General features: G+C 36.5%; 2 protein-coding genes across 3 annotated transcripts in view; one reads left to right on the top strand and one right to left on the bottom strand.

Moving 5' to 3' along the window:
- The first annotated feature begins 8,151 nt into the window (after positions 1-8,151).
- On the top strand, positions 8,152-8,867 carry LOC133857878 (uncharacterized). Its single transcript, XM_062293248.1, has one exon. It carries the CDS (start codon positions 8,244-8,246, stop codon positions 8,814-8,816), a length of 573 nt encoding a protein of 190 aa, XP_062149232.1. The 5' UTR covers positions 8,152-8,243; the 3' UTR covers positions 8,817-8,867.
- Positions 8,868-11,221: 2,354 nt separating this feature from the next.
- Positions 11,222-19,200, bottom strand: part of LOC133858105 (uncharacterized) — a 34,296-nt gene continuing 26,317 nt past the window's right edge. For both annotated transcript variants that reach the window (XM_062293554.1, XM_062293551.1), the window contains 3 exons: positions 15,430-15,739; positions 15,211-15,265; positions 11,222-11,513 (listed from right to left, as the gene is read on the bottom strand). In XM_062293554.1, coding sequence (XP_062149538.1) covers positions 11,439-11,513; positions 15,211-15,265; positions 15,430-15,739 — 440 coding nt within the window. In that variant the 3' untranslated portion in view covers positions 11,222-11,438. The remainder of the gene's footprint in view (positions 11,514-15,210; positions 15,266-15,429; positions 15,740-19,200) is intronic.

Below are 19,200 nucleotides of genomic sequence, written 5' to 3'. Positions count from 1 at the left end.
TGGAATTATATTGGTGGTTGAGAATTACGAGTTCCATTGATGTAACATAAGTTCACATGCATTTACCATTAACATGTGGACTATTTGATAGGAAAGGAATACCCAGATTTTTGAGGTTGTTTAGTTTGTAATGGGCTGAAGCTTATGTTTTCTTGGATGCTTTTGACTAGATTATTTGTTTGGGACAATTCTTGTCTTTTTCTATTTGCTAAATATTGGTGCTCTTGTGAAGCTAAGGTTTGGGAAGGCTCTAGAATCATGTTGGCTCAAAAGGTTTGTCAATTCTACATGCTAAACAAATCTTAGTGAATGCAGGGTGGCAAGTGGGAAGTGCAACCCTTTAGAGTTGTATTTTGTCATGTAATTGTTACTTGGTTTTGCATGATTTTGTCCAGTAAAAGTGCAAACATGTGGGAAGTGCAACCCTTAAGAGTTGAGATTACATTGTTTTAAGTTGTAATTTGTGTTGCATTTTAGTTATTTCTGTAAATTTTATCTCTTAGTTCACTTATAGTTGTACTTCTTTCATTTATGTGTAATTGTAATTTTTTTTCCTGGTAATTCAAGATTTACTTTTTCAAAGTTGCTTGTAATATTGTGAATGCCTCATGCCTGAAATAAGTTATTTGGTATTTTTAGAATAAAGTTTGTATTTAATAATTTATTTATTCACATTTACAGATCATATCGAAAACAAACTAAACGAGCCCTAAATGAGCCGAGTTGCTCAAATTAAGGCTCGAATAACTTTTTAATCGAGCTCGGGCTTGGGCTCGGATCAGTTTCTTTTAAAATTTTAATTACATCTCGAGCTCGAGCCGAGCCTATCGAGTCCCAGCTTGGCTCGATATGGTTTACTTAGCGAGTTCGAGCTCGAGCCAAGGTATTTATCGAATGAGCCGAGCTCGGACAAGGATTCTAAAGCTCAGCTTGAGCTCGAGCTCAAGCTCGGCTCGATTAAAGGGCCTCCTAAACAAGCTAGTCCCGAAAATGTCAAACTCGACTCGGCTTGGCTCGACTCGGCTTGATTACATCCCTGGACCTCAAACAAACCAATCTCATAATGTAAGAGTTCTAATAAATGAAATTGACACAAGTAAAATAATCCATCCACATAGATATCCAGAAAACAAAATGTGTTAATACAACCAAAATGTCAAATGTATATCAGTACATCCCATGATAAAGAAAACAAATACAATAAAGATGTCAATACATAAAACTAAAATGAAGCACAACTCCCTAGTAGAATCCTAAAATGCTTGCAACATTCTCCCCATTTTTGTCACAATGGACAAAGGAAAGAATTCAAACAGTCTCATATGTGTACAGGGTAAAAGAGCAGGTGTTGCAAGAGGGTCCTAAAACATAGACGAATCAATGGAGATTTACCCGGACCGAGCAAAAAACCCTAAAAAACAATGGGGACTTACACAGTCTAAGAAATATTCATAAAAAATAATAATAAAAAAAAAATCAATAAATTAACAAATACTTCTTACCTAATCATTTATACGAGCATAAAACCTTCTACCCAAATTAGGTCTTGTGAAGGCTGTTCTTATGCATGTTTTGATTCCACATCTACACATTAGATAGCTCGATCTTGACTCGCTAACTTCACCATCAGAGGGCTCCATTATTCACCATTGTGGTCGTTGCTACTGGTTGAGAGGAAGAAGCCGGTCGAGAAGTTCGAGCCGATTGAGAAGAAGCAGAGACCAAGCCTCTTTTGAAATATTGTTCTGTTTTTTTTTTTTTTTTTATTATTTTTTTATTTTTTTATTTTTTTATTTGAAGAAGAAGACACCCACATCATTCAAGAAGAGACCATCCATGTGCTGTATTTTGAAGATTTTACTCGAAGGGATAACGGGGAGAACTGAATCAAAATACCACATGCAGCGCATGTGAGGAGACCTCCGTTATGATTCAATAGAAATTCTAACCGATGGGTGACATTGTAAAAAATTGGAAGTTGGATACACTGAATTAAATGTTTTTGAACTTTGAGGGGTAACTGCAAATGTGGTAAAAGTTTAGAGGGGTTAAGTTAAATTTTTCAATTTTTTTTAATATATGAATTAGGTTGGTATAGTTTTGCTTTCACATAAATATCAACAAAAGTATAGTGATTAATTGTAAATAATCATATAGTTTAAGGTAAAAAAAACTATAATTTAGGCATAGTTTAACCAAACTTAACAAATTCTAATTAATTTGAAACTAATTTTAAGGGAAACTTCACTTACCCCCCTTATGTTTTGTAACACTCAGATTTAATTAAGAAAAATAATTAAATGGAAGAGTTACTGATAGTTCTTTCCAAATTAACTAACTTGAGAAAGACTGTCCTTTAACATCTATCAAAGTGAATAAAATAGTAGAAAGCGGAAAACAATGATTTAAGCTATAATTAATATACCCAAAAACATTTTTTAACAATTAAAACCCAAAAATCAATAAAAGATAGCAACGACTAACTATCACAAAATACAATATTAAGATCCATTGATAAGTGCTTAAAAGTGCATATTTTCTCTATTAAAATAAGTATTATCATACCATGTTTTGTCATAATTCTTGCATTTAATACTTAATTGTGAAATAATGTTTAATTATTAAATTTGAGCTTAAATTGATATAAATGCAATGAATTGTATTTCTTTTTTGTAGGAATTGTTGTAGCTTTCAAGCGACTGGACCACTTGGTGGAATTGACAAAGAAGCTGGAAACTAAGATTGAGGTAGCAGCTCTACACGTTTGGCAAAAGGTTTTGGAAGAAAATCCTTCAAATTCCAAGATTTTAATGAAGTCGGCATTCTCACTTTGGAAAGATTTAAAGTCTAAATCAAATTTGACTTTAAGAAAAGAGAAGTCGACAAAATCTTTTATTTAGGAAAAGAATCCAGATTGAGTATGTCACTTTGTTTTCATCATAACTTTCGGCTCAAATATCGGATTGTATTGAATTTGGTAGCGTTGGAAAGCTAATGAAAAATGCAACAAATAAGTCTGAAATAGGTTTTTCCTATTTCGGACTTTTACTATGCCCAAATTGCCCTGCAATAAAAGAGCGCAAATCTGTGCGAATTTGGTGTCTTTTTCCTACTTGGATTGGAATTTCAAAGGATTTGTACAACAAGGGGACCATATCAAGCAGATTTCTTTCCAAACCAATTGCCTTCCATGCACAAGTTCATATTCTTTCCATATATACCTGGTGATGGACTTGGTGGAGCACAAATCAGAATGACTTTACATGATTTCTTTCCATAATTTTTATCAAGTCACACATATTCAAGATCTGATTTATTTCCATACTCGGGCTGCTGTGCAATTAACGCAAGAGTTGATTCTTTCCTTAGCTAGACCACCAAGAAAGTACCAAAAAGACCTCGCAAGCACTATAAATACCATGTTTTGGTCTTAGAAAAAAGGAGGCGAAAGGGGGGAGCCGAGGAGAGAAGCGAAGGAGGAAGCGAAGAAGCGAAGGGGGGAGAAGCCAGAGGAGAGGGCAATTATGGAGGCTCTAAACTGGTTTTATTGTTTGAGCGGCTAAATCTCTAGCTAAGGCTAGGGGTGAAGCCTAGTATTTTTATTATGTATTTTTGATACTCATATATTATTGATTAAATTTGGGGTTGATTTTTTATTTGAAAGTAATTTAATGAAACAAGTTTATTTTGATTCATTATGATTTTTGTTTATATCAAATGCTTACTTTATTTGATTTGTTATGATTCGACAATATATTGAATGCTTAATTTATTGTGTCATGTTTATGAAATCAAATTCTCAATCAACTCATGTTTGATCTATTTTATATTATGTCTCAAGAATATGTAATAAAGTACTAGGTGGATCCCTGAAGCCTTAGTGTTTTCTTTTAATTTTTCTTTTTATTAATTTAGTTTAGTTAATTTTAGTTTAGTTTATCATTTATCCATTGCTCCACTTTTTAGTGGAAAAATCAAGTCAATTTACTTTTCTGCACAATAATAGGAATTTTACTTAGTATCTACCATTCCCTGTGGATCGACCTCGTACTTACCGAGAATTATTACTTGCGAAAACCTACACTTGGGTTTGCACCCTTTGTGGTCCAACATCCACGAATACCAATCTATAATCAAACTCCTTACAACTTTCGCTCCACATTCAAGCCTGATGACATAATCTAAGCTCTAACTCGAACTCAAACTTGCTAAACTGCAAAACACTGAGGTGTTTTACAGAAACAATAGCAACTGCGTAAGTACACGACTTAGTAAGTAGACGTCACATGAAAGTAAACCATGAAATAAGCTCTTGATAAACTCAAAATGACTTTTCATAATACCATACAATTTTAAAAAGTTTTCATAAGTGTTTGAGAAAATATCTGATTGAGAATATAAAGTAACAAATTCATAAAATAAGGTATGCTTTCATGACAATTTCACTTTGAGGTATTTAAAAACATTTGAGTTTAAAGCATAACATATTTGCACATTCCATTTACTTTAAAGCCATAACTTACTCTCATCACATCATTTCCTCTTTCTTTCACATCATCATACCTGTATCTTAACCTCATGCAGTTGAGGTCACTTTATCAAGCCTTTCCATACCTTTTCATACCAGTACACAATGCAATGTATCGTGCTAGTACATTAACCTTTGTATTATACAGGTTGGCAAAATATACAGGATTCCATATAAGTAATTTGTGTCGTACCAGCTCCATTGCCACACGGGATTGTAAACATACCTGCTAGGCCATCTTACCGATATCCCATTACAAGGTAACCGTAGCTCATATTGGAGGCCCGTCATCGAGTAATCGTAACGCATACTGACACTCCATTACAATGTAGTCTTACTCATATTGGAACATGTTACCAAGTAATCCGTACCGCATACCAACTCCATTCTTAGGGTAATCGTACCTCATTTCATATCTCATATCGTTTCATCATCTCTCATAGTTAAAACATACTTAGTTCGTAAAACATAATTTAGCATTTGAAATATCATCATACAAATGAAAACGATTAGGGCTCACATTATGTCAAAAAATTATATCATTTTACGTTTAAGAATATCTTCAGTTTTCATTTATGACATCATGTAGGAAAATTTATTTATAATTCCACAGTCAATTTTCTTAACTCTAACGCTTATCCCCGGACATCTCAAAGCTCAACTTTACGATTCTACAAGCCATAACCCATATTGAAACCCTAATGAAAACTTAATCAAGCACTTAAAACCTAATATGGGGGAAAAATGGTCATTCTGTTTGGCCATCAATCGTTCAAGTATCGTGTTGACTGTTTATCCTTGATCGTTCGGCAACCCTCTTGAACGTTTGAAGGCCTGGCAGAACCTCCCATTTTTACAAAAGGTCTAAACTTTAGCTACCCTAACACGATCTAAGGCTCGATTATCATACTTAACACTGTCTTAACCACAAATAACATGCTCATGTACCAATTTTTTTTTTTCATAATTATTAAATCGCTAACTTATCACTAACCTCATAATAAAACAACCACTAACACAAAACGTAAACTAATGCTATAAGGCTAATAGCAGAAGGTAAACTCAGGAGAAACATGTTTGAAATGATAGTAGAGACGAGATTAGAGTAGGGTATTACCTCCCTTGAAAACAACCTCAAGATTCTCCTTCCTTCTATGTAATACCCCGATTATTATATAAGATTAATTGTGCTTTGGAATGGTTAATGAGTTTGAAAAGGTTTATTAAGGATCTTTGGAAGTAAGAATATTGACTTCTGGTCATGGACGAATGTTCGAAGTGCGATAGCCGAACGTTCAATGTTGGAAGTGTGAACGTTTGCTTGTAACCCTAGATCTGAACATTCGATGTTGGATGCTGGAACATTTGAGCATTTGTTGTATGCTACAATCAATCGTATATTAGAAAGTACAACCCATGTGTTTGATATGTATGTCAGATCAAAAACTGAACATTCAATGACTCTGTACTAAAAAATAACACCTCAGCCTTATCCACTCGACTCTAAAGCTTATAAATACGCACCCTTTCACCCCTTTCACCTTCATTCCACCCCTATAGTGCCTGACATTCCTAGTAAGAGGTGAGAGAGTGATTTGGAGAGAGAGAGAATGAGCTCTCTTGGTTCTTTTGCTTCTAAGAATGTAACATTCCTGATTCAACTCATTTCTTAAGATGTTATGTTGTTTAGTTAGTTTTCATGTCCTTGCTTATGGTTTTGAATCTCTAGTTGGTTTTTAGTTTTAATACTAAATTAATGTTGGATTAGTAATTTGATGAGGTTTGATGTACCAAGTTCTGGATGTAAGTATTATTGTGGCTTAGGACTCTGTTAGGAATCGTATTGACATCTTAGGACTTGCCTAGAGGTGATTTTGTTGGGTTTTGGTTCGAAAATGGGTTTTTGCCTAGTACCGAACGTTCAATGATTAGGCAAAAAGTCTATTTTGAGCTTATTAGGACTTATGACTTGTTTTAGCTCAGGATTAGGAGTAATGATAGGTTTTTTCAAAGATTTTGAGGGTGTGGAGTCTCAAGAGGGTTTTTCGGAGGAGCCTTACAATACAAGTGAGTAAAACTCACACAGATACTTAATTATATTTTATGCATAAGCATGATTATTTTATATATTTATATATATCAAACGTGTATGTTTACAACTCACATGAAATACTTTTTAGATAACTGTGAACTATACTTTGTAAAAATGAGTGATGAATTAATAAAATGATGATTTGTAAACGCATGCATATAAAAGATAGTGAAGAATAATTGCATCGAATGACATGGTACACTTGTACATGCGGGATAACGGCCATAAGCTTACTATCCAGGTTAACCCTATGGTCAAAGGTTTATTTTTATGTTTGTCCTTCAATCCAATAGTTCTTGTGACCGGCGCAACCATGTTTGATTGGTGGTCACTATAGATGGCCATCATTAGCGGCATAGGTCACCTGAAGTCGGACTCGGTCGGGCTGTTAATGATAGAGGTTAATATATGCGGGGCACCAATATTGTATTACAAATTCCTCAGGACAGCGCCAACCTTGTTGGGAATGGATTAATATCCTGGCTAGACTATATGGTGTTGATGTATAACATGATTATCTTATTACAATATATACCATATCTATATTGCATCCATTCGATGACATTATCGAATGATAAAATGCAACCTTGCATTGCTGCATGTGGTTTATAAATAACAGAGTTCATTACATGATAACCTGTAAACTATGTGTATTATTATTCACTAAGTCGTCGACTTACGCTTGTATCTTTTCTACCTATGAACTACGTATTGTTTTATAGTTGGACTACCTTTAAATGTTGGATTCAAGATGGACCTCAAAGCTTGCGCCCATTTGGCGTAGTGATATCGGTCAAGTTAATACTTGAGGACTAATTACAGGATTTTGAAAGTCACTCATGGTAATTAGTACTTTTAGATAATGTTGTATGCTTAGTATTTGGGGCCTGATTGTATATCAAGGCTTAGATTGAATAGTTTATATCAATGATATGTATAGTATGATTTCAGTTAAAGTGACGATTCTTGGTAGGTGCTTTAGTTGTAATTATTGTTGTTAGAATATCATATGTTTATTTTGTGTAGTATTATCTTTTTGAGGAATAGAGATCCTTGAGTCTTATTCTTTGTGGAATGGAACTAGGAGGAGAACCGTGAAACTAGCTACTAGTTAATTAATTTTCTGAGGCGTTACATTCTCTTTCCATTCTCTCATTCTCTCTCTCTCTCTCTCTCTCTCTCTCTCTCTCTCTTGGTTCTAATTAGGATAATTTTGTATTTTCATAAGTTTTACAAGGGTATAAAAAGACGTTTCACTTATCCACATTTGATTTAACCCTAAATTTCAACGGTAGAGAGGATGTAATTAAAATTGGTTAAAACATGAAAACTCAACTTTACAAAATTTTAAACTTTAGGAATATGATTGCAAAACGCCCAAACATTAAAGGCAAGTGAAATTTCCTCTAATATTATTATTATTATTATTATTATTATTATTATTTTTTTTTTTTAAAAAAAAAAAAAAAAAAAAGAACGTTACCGGTGTGCCCATCATTTCCCTTCTTCTAAACAGTTCAAAGCCTACAAAACCAATAAACACAGTAGTAAGATTCGAGCCCTTGTCTTCAGTTGTCACTCTACTACTCTGGCCCCTCGCTCACCAAACTCCCTCTCTCGTCAATGGCAGACTACGAACAATACCAGCAACGGCAACACCACCCAGCAATCCCGAAAGAGACGGCCCTCCAGGCCCTGAACACCATAATCCAGCTCCACTTCGAGAAGACCCTGGAGAAGAAGCGCTCCATAGACCTCCAAAAGAAGGAGCTCCACAAGCTCTTCCAGCTCTTCTTCATCTTCCTGGGCCTCATCTTCCTTGCGGAGACCCAGTCCTCCCGCCTCCAGTGCCGCCATTGCTGGATCCCCATCATAATCCTCTCCCTCTCCCATCTCATCTTCTACGTCTCTGTGGCCCAGACCCTCCGGTGCATCAACGGGTTCAAGTACCAGAGGCGCTGCCACAAGCTCACTCTCGGGCTCGCCACTGAGAAGCTCAGGGAGATGAAGATGAGAATGGGAGGCGGCGGGGAGCAGTTTGATGGGGTCGGTGACGATGAGTTTGAGATTCATTACCAGGAGCCCCCCGAGACTTACTTCGGTAAGTTTAAGAGGAACTGGGCTTTGCATTTTGGCTTCTTGATCTCGATCTATGCCTTTATGGTCTCCTCCTCTGTTGTCCTCCTTTGCTTTTAGCAGATGCCTTCTGCTTCTGGGATTTGTAGGAAATCTCTCTGATTTCGTTCATTTTCAATTTTTACTTGGATTTTATTTTCTTCAATCTCTCTCTCTCTCTCTCTCCCTCTATCTGAGTTTGACTGTATGAAAGATCAGCTGCAGCCACCATGTAGGGTTTAACCAAAATGACAAGGTTAATTGAAGCTTACTCTATTATTTTTTGCAGCATATTCAAATTTCTTGTCATGAGGAATTGTATTTTTTTTTTTTTTTTTTTCAGATTCTTTAACTGGAAAATTATTGTGATATTATTGGGTTGATACTAGCTTGTTCGACTGGTTCATGAAAGAGAATGATTCTTCTCTGTAAATTTAGAGATTGAATAATTTCTGAATGAGTAATTCTACTCATAATAATTGAAATCGTTTATCACGCTCATTTCACATTCACACCGCTCTCCTCGTCGTAGTAGTGCTCTTATCAATTATTTAAACAATTAAAAAGATACTCCATTAAAATTTACTGTTAAATCCTTTTAAAATTTTCAAAATACTCGTTTTTTTTTTAATATATATATATATATAATTTTTCAAAAATTTAAGCATGAGTATTTTTGCAAATTCTCTTAAATTCTAACTAACACCTAAATTTTGTTTCTTTTTCTAAAAAAAATAGGTATTTTAGGTATTCCATTAAAATTTAACAGCAAATCTTAACAGAAATACCCTTAAGTGAGACATTTGGAATGTAGATACTCAACTTTGAGACGTTTGTTAGTTTAGAACATTTATCTCAAAACGGCGTATAATACGATATTCTTTTGTAAAACTATTCCATATTCTTATTACACTTCTATCATACTAAATTGATGTGATAGTGTCCATTAATCTTTATTAAAAAAAAAAAAAATGAAGTACAGAGGGAGTGAGATATGGTAGTAGCATTATTCATTGATGAGAAATGCTATAATATCTCCAGGTGTTCTCCTAGTGTTCTTCTGCAATGACATAAATGTAATTTTTTTAATTACATTTATGTTATTGCAGGAGAACACCAAGAGAACACAAAGAGATGCTCTAACATTCCTCATTCATTGGTACATGTTATTTAATATGCTTGACTTAAAAAATAATCATTAAATTTCTAAGACACACGTAAGAGCTATGTGTCACTCCATCGCTTGATTTTTGAAAGTAAAAGATAAGAAAAGATAAAATATATATATATATATATATATATATATATATATATATATATATATATAAAAGTATTTTCTCTTTCTCGTTACTCTTTGTGTATTGCATGAAGACAAGAGAGCAGTAGTAGGACACAGTAAAAAGTAAAAAACTTTAATCCTCCGAGAAGGTTATAATTATTTTTGTATTATTTTAATAAAAGTTGTTTAAATTTGAAATTTGAAAGCAAAGGTCGGAGCTAAAACAGTGGACGTGACGTTGAGTACGGAGCAAGGACTAGGGATGATGTTATCATGTTCGGGTGTTGGAATCCCGAAGCCCAAACACATGGATTCTTGTTTTTGCTATCCTTATATTTTATTTTTTTATAATAATAATTGAATTCAGTAGTTTTTTTTAAAAAAAAAAAAAAAATTTGAATGTAATATTTTATAAAGATTATTTATTTATTATCATCTCATCTATGTTGGGATGTGCAACTATTTTGGGACGTTGAAACAGAGACCTTGACAAAGGAATCTTCATCCTTCCCTTCTCTCTCTGTCATCGTCTCTGGTTCTAATAAGTGCTTTTTCAACTTTCCTGCTTTTTTAACCTTGTGATTTTCGTATTATTTAAATATTTCTTTACAGAAATTGGTAATCATATATGGTTGGATATCGGAATAATGGGATCGAATGATGCCAGCAGATGAAGATATTGCATAGAGAAGAAAAGAAAAATTTGTAGCCAAACAGATTTGCATGATCGTTGCACTAATGTCCACCAAACCTATATGGTGACCATTACATGGCTGCCCGAATTTGCATGGCAACTGCATGTTTCCATAGAGAGAAATGCTAGGTTTTTCAAAATTTTAGTTCTCAAATGATGTGTCACCGTCCCATCACCTTATACTTCTATTTAGTATTTAGTAAAACAATAGACCACATGTAATTGTAACACATCATTTGAAAATCAAATTTTTAAAAAATAAATTTAAGAAATCTAGCATTTCTCTTTCACCAAACTCGCGTGGTCACTTGGATCCACGTGACAATCGACGCTTGGCTGCCGAAACCATCATCGTACCCAGTTTGTGTTACTTTGTTTCATCACTGTCTTTTGGTTGGTTAGGGGTTGTTGTTTGGGTTGCCCACCCATTTTGTGTTTTATCCTGTTGTAATTCTCCTTTCCCCCTCCCCATATTTGAAAAAAGAAAAGAAAAGAAAAAAGTGCTTAATTATCAAGAATAAAAATGGCTTCAAGGCCATTGCTTTTTTTTTTTCTATGGTTGATACCTGATAGAGCCAGTCAATAGAATTATATAACAATTGGACATTATTTATGAAAAAGCATGTAACTTGATATAAATATAAATTATACCCTTGTCTACTATTGCTGCTCCAAGGGTTAAAGCTAACCTGTTATGAAACGCAGCGGATTTGAACCAAAAACTGACAAATTAAGCTGGGGAGAGAGCACTACACAGGGACCTGTATGCATTAGCACATAGTTTGAATTTCTCTTCTGCCATTACCTGAAATATACATTGATTTCTTCTAAGACTTCAAAACCCAAAATCATGAAACAAAAACCACAAATAATTGGATAAAAGGACATGCATCAAATATGCATTGGTATATTATGATTGTCAATCTATATCTTCAATTGATCCACATGTACCAAACTGCTCACTCAATCATTTGAAAAAGCTGTTGATGAAATCACATACAGCTAGCACTGTAGTCAAACCAAATCTAATCGAATAGTTAGCAGCTAGACCAACAAATATATTGGCTTGAGCTTGAACACCCTTGTTTGAGCTCGACTCGATTAAAATTAGTCAAGATCAAGCTCGGCTTGATTTAAGTCAAATTCCAGTTTACACAAAAAAAAAGAACAAACAAACATAGATGACCATCACAAACAAAGAAACACAGATCTTAGGCATAAAAACAAAAATCCTTATGAAAATAAGAGGTCCTTGGGATCTACAATGGAGTCACAAACGACGAGCAAGTCAATGGTGGCCTCGTTCCCTAACCTTCTAGTTCTTGTGCAATAGCCGATCTTCTCTTGACAGTTTTTTCACCTCCTTTAATGATTTTTCTTCCTCTGACATCTTTTACTTGCAATGAATAAATAACAAGTCGTTTCTATCTATACCAATCTATCAAGCAAAATGTAGAGGAAAAGAACAAATCCCTTCCTCTTATTTCTTCCTTTCCTTTTTTTTTGGGGGGGTCTTTGCTGAGCACCGACAGTGAGAGAGAGAGAGAGAGAGGGGTATCGACAGTTATGGGAACATAGTACTTTGGTTGAACACTACAATTTGTAGGGCCCCTTGGTTTTACAATTATATATATAACAGTAACTAATATATATTTATATTACTCATGGATGACAGGGTCAAAGGGCTTGCCAGCAAATTTAACTGTTGTAATAGACCCCAAACAGATACTCTCAATCACTTGTTTATTCACAGCAACCTGGCCATGTGAGTGCTATCTTTGGGCTTAATCTCGTGAGTAACGAAGGAATTTGTAGCAGGTTTTTTCAAATCTTATCTTCCTATAAACCAGTTTGGCCATGTGATCCGCTCCAATACACTTATCTACCGCATCAAGACGAAAATCTTGGCTTGGTTGGAAAGCTTTTTTATAGAAAAAAACCGGATGGCTTGGGTCTTTTTGAGGTCAGAAGGATGGAGAATAGGGTAAATGAGCTCATTTAATAAATGAGCCTAACTTTCTGTTAATCGAGCTCAAGTTGAGTTTATACGAATCGAGTTCAAATTTCTTTGCAACCCTACTTACCGCAGTACCTGCATAATATAAGGTTAGGCCTAGGGTTGAAATCAAGCCGAGTATTTGCTTTTTGGAACTAGGCCTGAAAAACATATACATAGTAACATAGGCTCGAGCACGGCTTGAGCTCGAATTGAGCTTTAGGAACATATTTGAATTCGGCTCCATAAAAATTAACCAAGTTTAAACTCAACTCAAGCTCCGCTCGTTTAATTAAACAAGCGAAGCTCAAGCTCGAGTTAGATTTCAATTTTTTTAACTAGGCAAATTAATATTAATTCTATATTATAAATTTTACATATATTGTTAGTTTGTAATTGGTCTCATTCTGATTGGACAATATCACTTGTATGTAAAGATGCTTTTTAACAGGGATTCCGCTATTCAGAAGTGTTCCAGAGATTCTACACTGTTTGCAAGTCAAGAAATTTCGGTTTCATGCCAGCCGTGCGGATGACGTGTCATCCTGTCCGGACACTCATCTGTCCACAGTTCCATCCGTTCAGACGACGTGCCATACCGCCGGATGCCCGACAAACCAAGCATCATTCGTCCGGGCGATGTGGATTTCCATCCGGACCCTCCACTGTATCGTGAAGCTTCGGTTCCAACTTGCATCTGTCTGGACGTCTCAGCAGCCCGTCCGGACGACTTCCAGTGATCGATCAGCTTCAGATTTTCTTTCCAAGTTCAAATAAGGGAAAATTGATGCAACCGTCCGGACGACAGTCAGCATGGTCCGGACGCGCGTTCAACAGATAGGGAAATTGCGTATTCAACTTCAACCGTCCGGACGTCTGCCTATCATGGTCCGGACGTGCGCTAAACAGATATGAAAATTGCGTGTTGAAGATCAATCGTCCAAACGGCCATCCCCCTTGGTCCGAACGCGCGAATCCTTATATGGAAATTACTTGCAGCGGACGTGCGACCGTTCGGGGACATGCCTCACCGTCCGGACGCGGCTCTCAAACAGGAAAGATTTTCAACGAAAATCTCAAAAATTCTGTCACACAGTTGTCCGTCCGGACAGCTCACGTCCACCGTCCGGACGCGGCTCTCAAACAGGAAAGATTTTCAACGAAAATCTCAAAAATTCTGTCGCACAGTTGTCCGTCCGGACGGCGTCCGTACTTATCACAACAGTCACCCATTTGAATCTTCAGCTTATAAATAGAGGCCCTTGGGCATTGAGAACTGCAAGAATTCGGTATTGAATTCCATCAGAGCTTAGAGAGTTATTTTGTGAGGTCATTGGAGCTGATTTGTTCTCTCTCAAGCCATTGCAAGTGTGCTGTTGCTGTGCTATAACTGAAGTCTATCTTAGGGGTCGGCCCTAAGATAAAGAATTCCATTGAAGTCCCCTTCAGGTAGGAGACCTGGTTGGAAGGCGTTCGTGTTGGGTTACACGTTAGAGAGCAAGGTACGACCACTGCATCAGGGGTATGTGAGTGTTACTATCTTGTATCTAGTCTTGTCTTCTGAATAGTGATATCCTGGGTTTGGCTGTCCCGGAGTGGTTTTTCTCATATTGAATTTCCACTTCGTTAACAAAAATTTTTGTGTTGTTTATTTTTCGCATTGTTTATTTTTGTGCACACACACATAAAATATTAGTGTTATGTTAGTAGTTATTAGTGTTATACACTAACGTAATAACAAACACTAACATAACACAACTAAAATATAACTAAAATATGTTAGTGTATAAACACACACACACACACACACACACACATATATATAGCTTAATGAGCCTAGTCGAGTTTATGTAAGCATTATTCACGAGCTTAAAACGAGACGAGCCAAGTTTATTTGAGTTCAGCTCGTTTAATATTCGAGTAATAATTATTGTTTGAGCTCAACTTATTTATTAAATAAACCGAGCTTGAGTCGAACTTATACGGGCTGAACTTGTGCTGTTCATGAACAGCTCGGTTAATTTACAGCCCTAGTTAGGCCTTAGGCCCCTACAATCCTTGGCAATTCCCAATTCCTTGGTGAAGGTTAGATTTGATCTCAAGTGTTTGCTGAGACACCAAGAAATTTTACTAGCAAAGATACTGTTGTATAGGTAGAAGGTGCTGGTACAGAAAATAGAGAAAGAATTAAATCGATCCCTAAATGCCTTTCTGGACATTCCTCAATATCTCAGCTATTTATGGGAAACGTGAGAAGCAGATGAATCATTTGCTTCGAGAGGAAAATTGACAAATTTCTTGGGATACCGACCAGATACATTAGATAATCCGAAATTTATGTGGGTTGGAATCCTACTATAGGGCAATGCATACCAAGAGGATCGAAGGAACGTGCATAAGAGTATATAAGTAACCCACTACAACTGAACAACATAATCTTTTAGCAGTAGACATGCAAGAAGTTCAAGTACAAGATTAGGCAGAGACCAGAAACCTAAAAACTTACCTGTGAAGGGCCCTGATGTTTGTCAGGATGCCATTTTAAAGCTGATAAGCGGAAACTGCAAGGAGAACAGTGCCGAAAAATGAGGTGGCATTAGAGAAACTAGAAGATTTATCTATGTACATTAATATACCATGAAATTTACATATAAGTTTCGGTCACTCAACCTTGTTTCATTGTCAAGTTCATGCTAAAAAGTGCATAAAAGCACTAGAGACTTACGCATTTTTAACATCTTCTATCTTCAAAGGGCCTGTTGGAGGCAGACCAAGAATAGTTCTATCAGAACGTGATCCTCCAGCACAAGAATCTTCATCAGACTCAACTTCACTCTGAGTTTCCCATCTTTTAGCTCTACTGTTTTCCCAGCTTGAACGCTCTCTCCACTCAAATCCAGATGTCGAATTCTGGAAAGAAGATTCCTGCCATGACTTAAAAGTCCAAGTATACCATCTGTTCCGAAATGTTGCTTTAAAGATTGGCTCAGGATCATCGTCGAAGTCCTCAGAAAAACTCTTTTTTCTCAACTTACCTGAAAATGTTATATAAAGGGAAGCATCAGATTTGCCAGGACAACATAAAGGTAAACAATCATAACTGTCTGTATCGATTAAGCCGCCTGAGCTTTTACAGATGATATATAATTTGTCATTAAGACTATTTTCAGTTCAAGAAATGACTTCCTTTACATTTCCTAATACTTTGAGGATCACTTTAATTGTTTGCAATAACTATCAATTGGATTGAATACCTCTCTTTGTGAGGGTTCTCATATTATATAGAAAATTAAATCGGTAATTACAATGCTGAATATCAGCAATTACATGATTCTAGGAAACCAATTTAGATAACTATAATCAACCTATAATTACATAATATCTACTGGTATAAATAAGGCTAAATATATGCGGAATCAAATATATGCTAGTTGTACTATGTCTGACTAACATCCCCTTTCAAATTGATGTGGGTCAATCAAGAAGCATCAATTTGCCCACAAGAAACTGATGGCACTGTCGTGTCATGGCCTTCATGAAGACGTCAGCGATATAATACGTGTGTACGACTTTCCGAATAGAATGACAATCTACTTCAATATGCTTGGTACGCTCATGGTAAACAGGATTAACAACTATTTGAATGGCACTAGTATTATCAGCATGAAGAGGAGTAGAACCAGATTGAGAAAAACCAAGCTTAGCCAGAAGCCCACGAAGCCAAACAAGCAGCAGACATTGCCCGGTATTCGGATTCAGTAGAGGATTTAGAAACGCGAGCTTGTTTCCTACTTTTCCAAGAGATCAAAGAATCACCAAGAAACATGCACCAACCCGTAACGGACCGCCAAGTATTAGGACATCTGGCCCAATCCACATCACTATAAGTGACAAGACGAAGCGGAGAGCCTATTGGAAGGAACAACCCATGGCTAGGTGACCCCTGAAGATATCGAATAATACGGCGAACAACAGCTAAATGAAGGTGGCGTGGAGTTTGCATAAACTGGCTAACCTGCTAGACAGCGAAGGAAATATCAGGCTGAGTAATAGTCAAATAGTTCAAGCTCCCTACCAACTGTTGGAACACAGTGGGATCAACAAGAAGATCACCCTCCTCACTTCGATATTTCACATTGACCTCCATAGGACTATCCACCGAAGGCGAATCCTGAAGACCAGCCAGGCCAATCAAATCCTGGGTATATTTGTGTTGATTCAAGAATATACCTGAAGAATCTGTGTGTACTTCCAAACCCAAAAAATACGTAAGAAGACCAAGGTCTTTCATATGAAAAAAGCCTGAAGATTCTGCTTGAGGTGGGTAATCAAGTTAGAGTCAGTGCTAGTAATGACAATATCATCCACATATACAAGTAAAAGAACGAGACCAGTCGGAGTCTTGCACAAAAACAAAGAGGAGTCATATTGGCTTTGAACAAATGAGAGGCGAAGCAAAGTAGACCTGAATTTTTCAAACTACGCCTGGGGAGCCTGTTTTAAGCCATAGAGAGACCGTTTTAACTTACACCCGGCGAAAGACGGAGAAGAAAACAAACCCGGAGGAGGAGTCATGTAAATATCCTCTTTGAGATCACCATAAAGAAAAGCATTTTTTACGTCTATCTGGTGAAGTGGCTAGCCTTGGGAGGTGGCAATAGAAATAATCGTACGCACTATAGTCATTTTTGCCACTGGAGCAAATGTCTCTTCCTAATCCACCTCATATTCTTGCATGTTCCCAAGTGCAACTAAGCGTACCTTATACCTGTTCAGAGTCCTATCAGAGACGAGCTTAACCAAGAAAACCCATTTACAACCAATGACTTTAACAGTAAAGGGGCAAGGAACCACATCCCATATATGATTATCCTGGAGAGCCTGAAGTTCCTCATCCATCGCTTTGCGCCAACAGTCATGTTTAGCAGCCTCTGAAAAGCATTTAGGAATAGAAATAGACGACAAAGTAGTGTTAAAAGAAATATGGTAATCACCATACCAATCAGGAGGACGCGACACCCGGGTAGATCGTCAAGGACCAGGCTCAGGGGGCATTGGAGAACTGATCGGACTTGTCTCGGATGACATGTCAATCTCAAGAGAAGTTGCCGGAACAGTTTCAGATGAAGGGTCAATCTCGGGAAGGGGCAAAGTTGGTCAACGTTGAGTATAAACAATTCCAGGTTTGAACCGGTCAGGAAGAGGTGGCAATTCATTAAAACAAGGTAGAATACTAATCTCAGACAACAACATTGATTCTCAAAGAAAACAACATTACGAGGTATACGAAATTTGTTAGTACAAGAATCATAGCAAACATAACCTTTGTGGGAAAAACTATAACCCATAAAGGCACATTTAACAGAATGAGCAGAGAGTTTGTGATGTTCATGAGGAGGTAAATGAACAAAACAAACACATCCAAAAGTATGTAGATTAAGATAGCTAGGATGCTGATGGTAAAAACGATAATACAGAGAATCAAAATTCAAGACCTAAGAGGGCAATCTATTAATTAAGTACACTACAGTAGATAATGCCTCAACCCAGAATTTAGAAGGAACAAATGATTCAAGAGAAATGCCCCACACATTACTATGCACAATATCAAAGCATTTTGCAGCACGACTAATATGAGAAGGAAACGAAAGAGTCTTACTCTTACCAAGTTTGCATAAAGAACAATCAAATGACCAAGTGTTTAGAAACATGTTCTTTATTGCCTAACAAACCAGAATTTAACATACAAGACAGAACTACAGAGTTTGGATGGCCCAAACGTTTGTGTCATACTTCACTCGGAGTATTAACTGTCATACAAACCAAAGATAAACTACTAGGAATAGAGAATTGCAATGGAAAGAGTTTGCCAAATTCAGGCCCCTTCGCGAGTATCTTCCTTGACACCTGATCTTGCACGAGACAACCATCACAAGAAAAATGGACATCACAGTTTTTCTCAACTAACTGGCCAACCAAAATAAGATTATTAGGACAGTCCAGGAGATACATAAACATCTTTGAATGAATAATTGATATCTCCTATTTCATTAATATCTAAATGACTCCCATTAGCTACCTGAATTTGGGATGAACCATGATATGGACGAACATTGCACAACGTATCTAATGATTTGGTCATATGATTGGATGCAGCAGAATCAATAAGTCAAAACTTATGCGAAGTATTACCTTGAAGCCCTAAGGTGGAAAATGTTGACATAATCATTAGCTGGACCATCTTAGAGGTAAGACTTGAGGATCCGGCTGCAGCCGAAGAAGATGAGGACATCTCTGAAGCAGAAGAAGTGTTCGTTGTAGCCTAATAAGCGATAGCGTGACGACTTGAAGGTCGAGTGGGACATTCTTTGATAAAGTGGCCTTGTTTCTCACAGTAGTTGCAAACTTTCTTTACACAGTTGGCGGCAATATGACCATACTCCTTGCAGCCAAAACATTGGACCTTGCGCATATCCTTACCTTTCCCTCTCCCGTA

The sequence above is a fragment of the Alnus glutinosa genome, chromosome 14, assembly GCF_958979055.1.
Source record: "Alnus glutinosa chromosome 14, dhAlnGlut1.1, whole genome shotgun sequence".
NCBI lineage: Eukaryota > Viridiplantae > Streptophyta > Magnoliopsida > Fagales > Betulaceae > Alnus > Alnus glutinosa.
This window is presented reverse-complemented; position numbering and strand designations above follow the sequence as displayed.

Bases quoted from the DNA above. Each gene is read 5' to 3' on its own strand.
- LOC133857878 (XM_062293248.1), top strand. From the start codon at position 8,244: ATGGCAGACTACGAACAATACCAGCAACGGCAACACCACCCAGCAATC.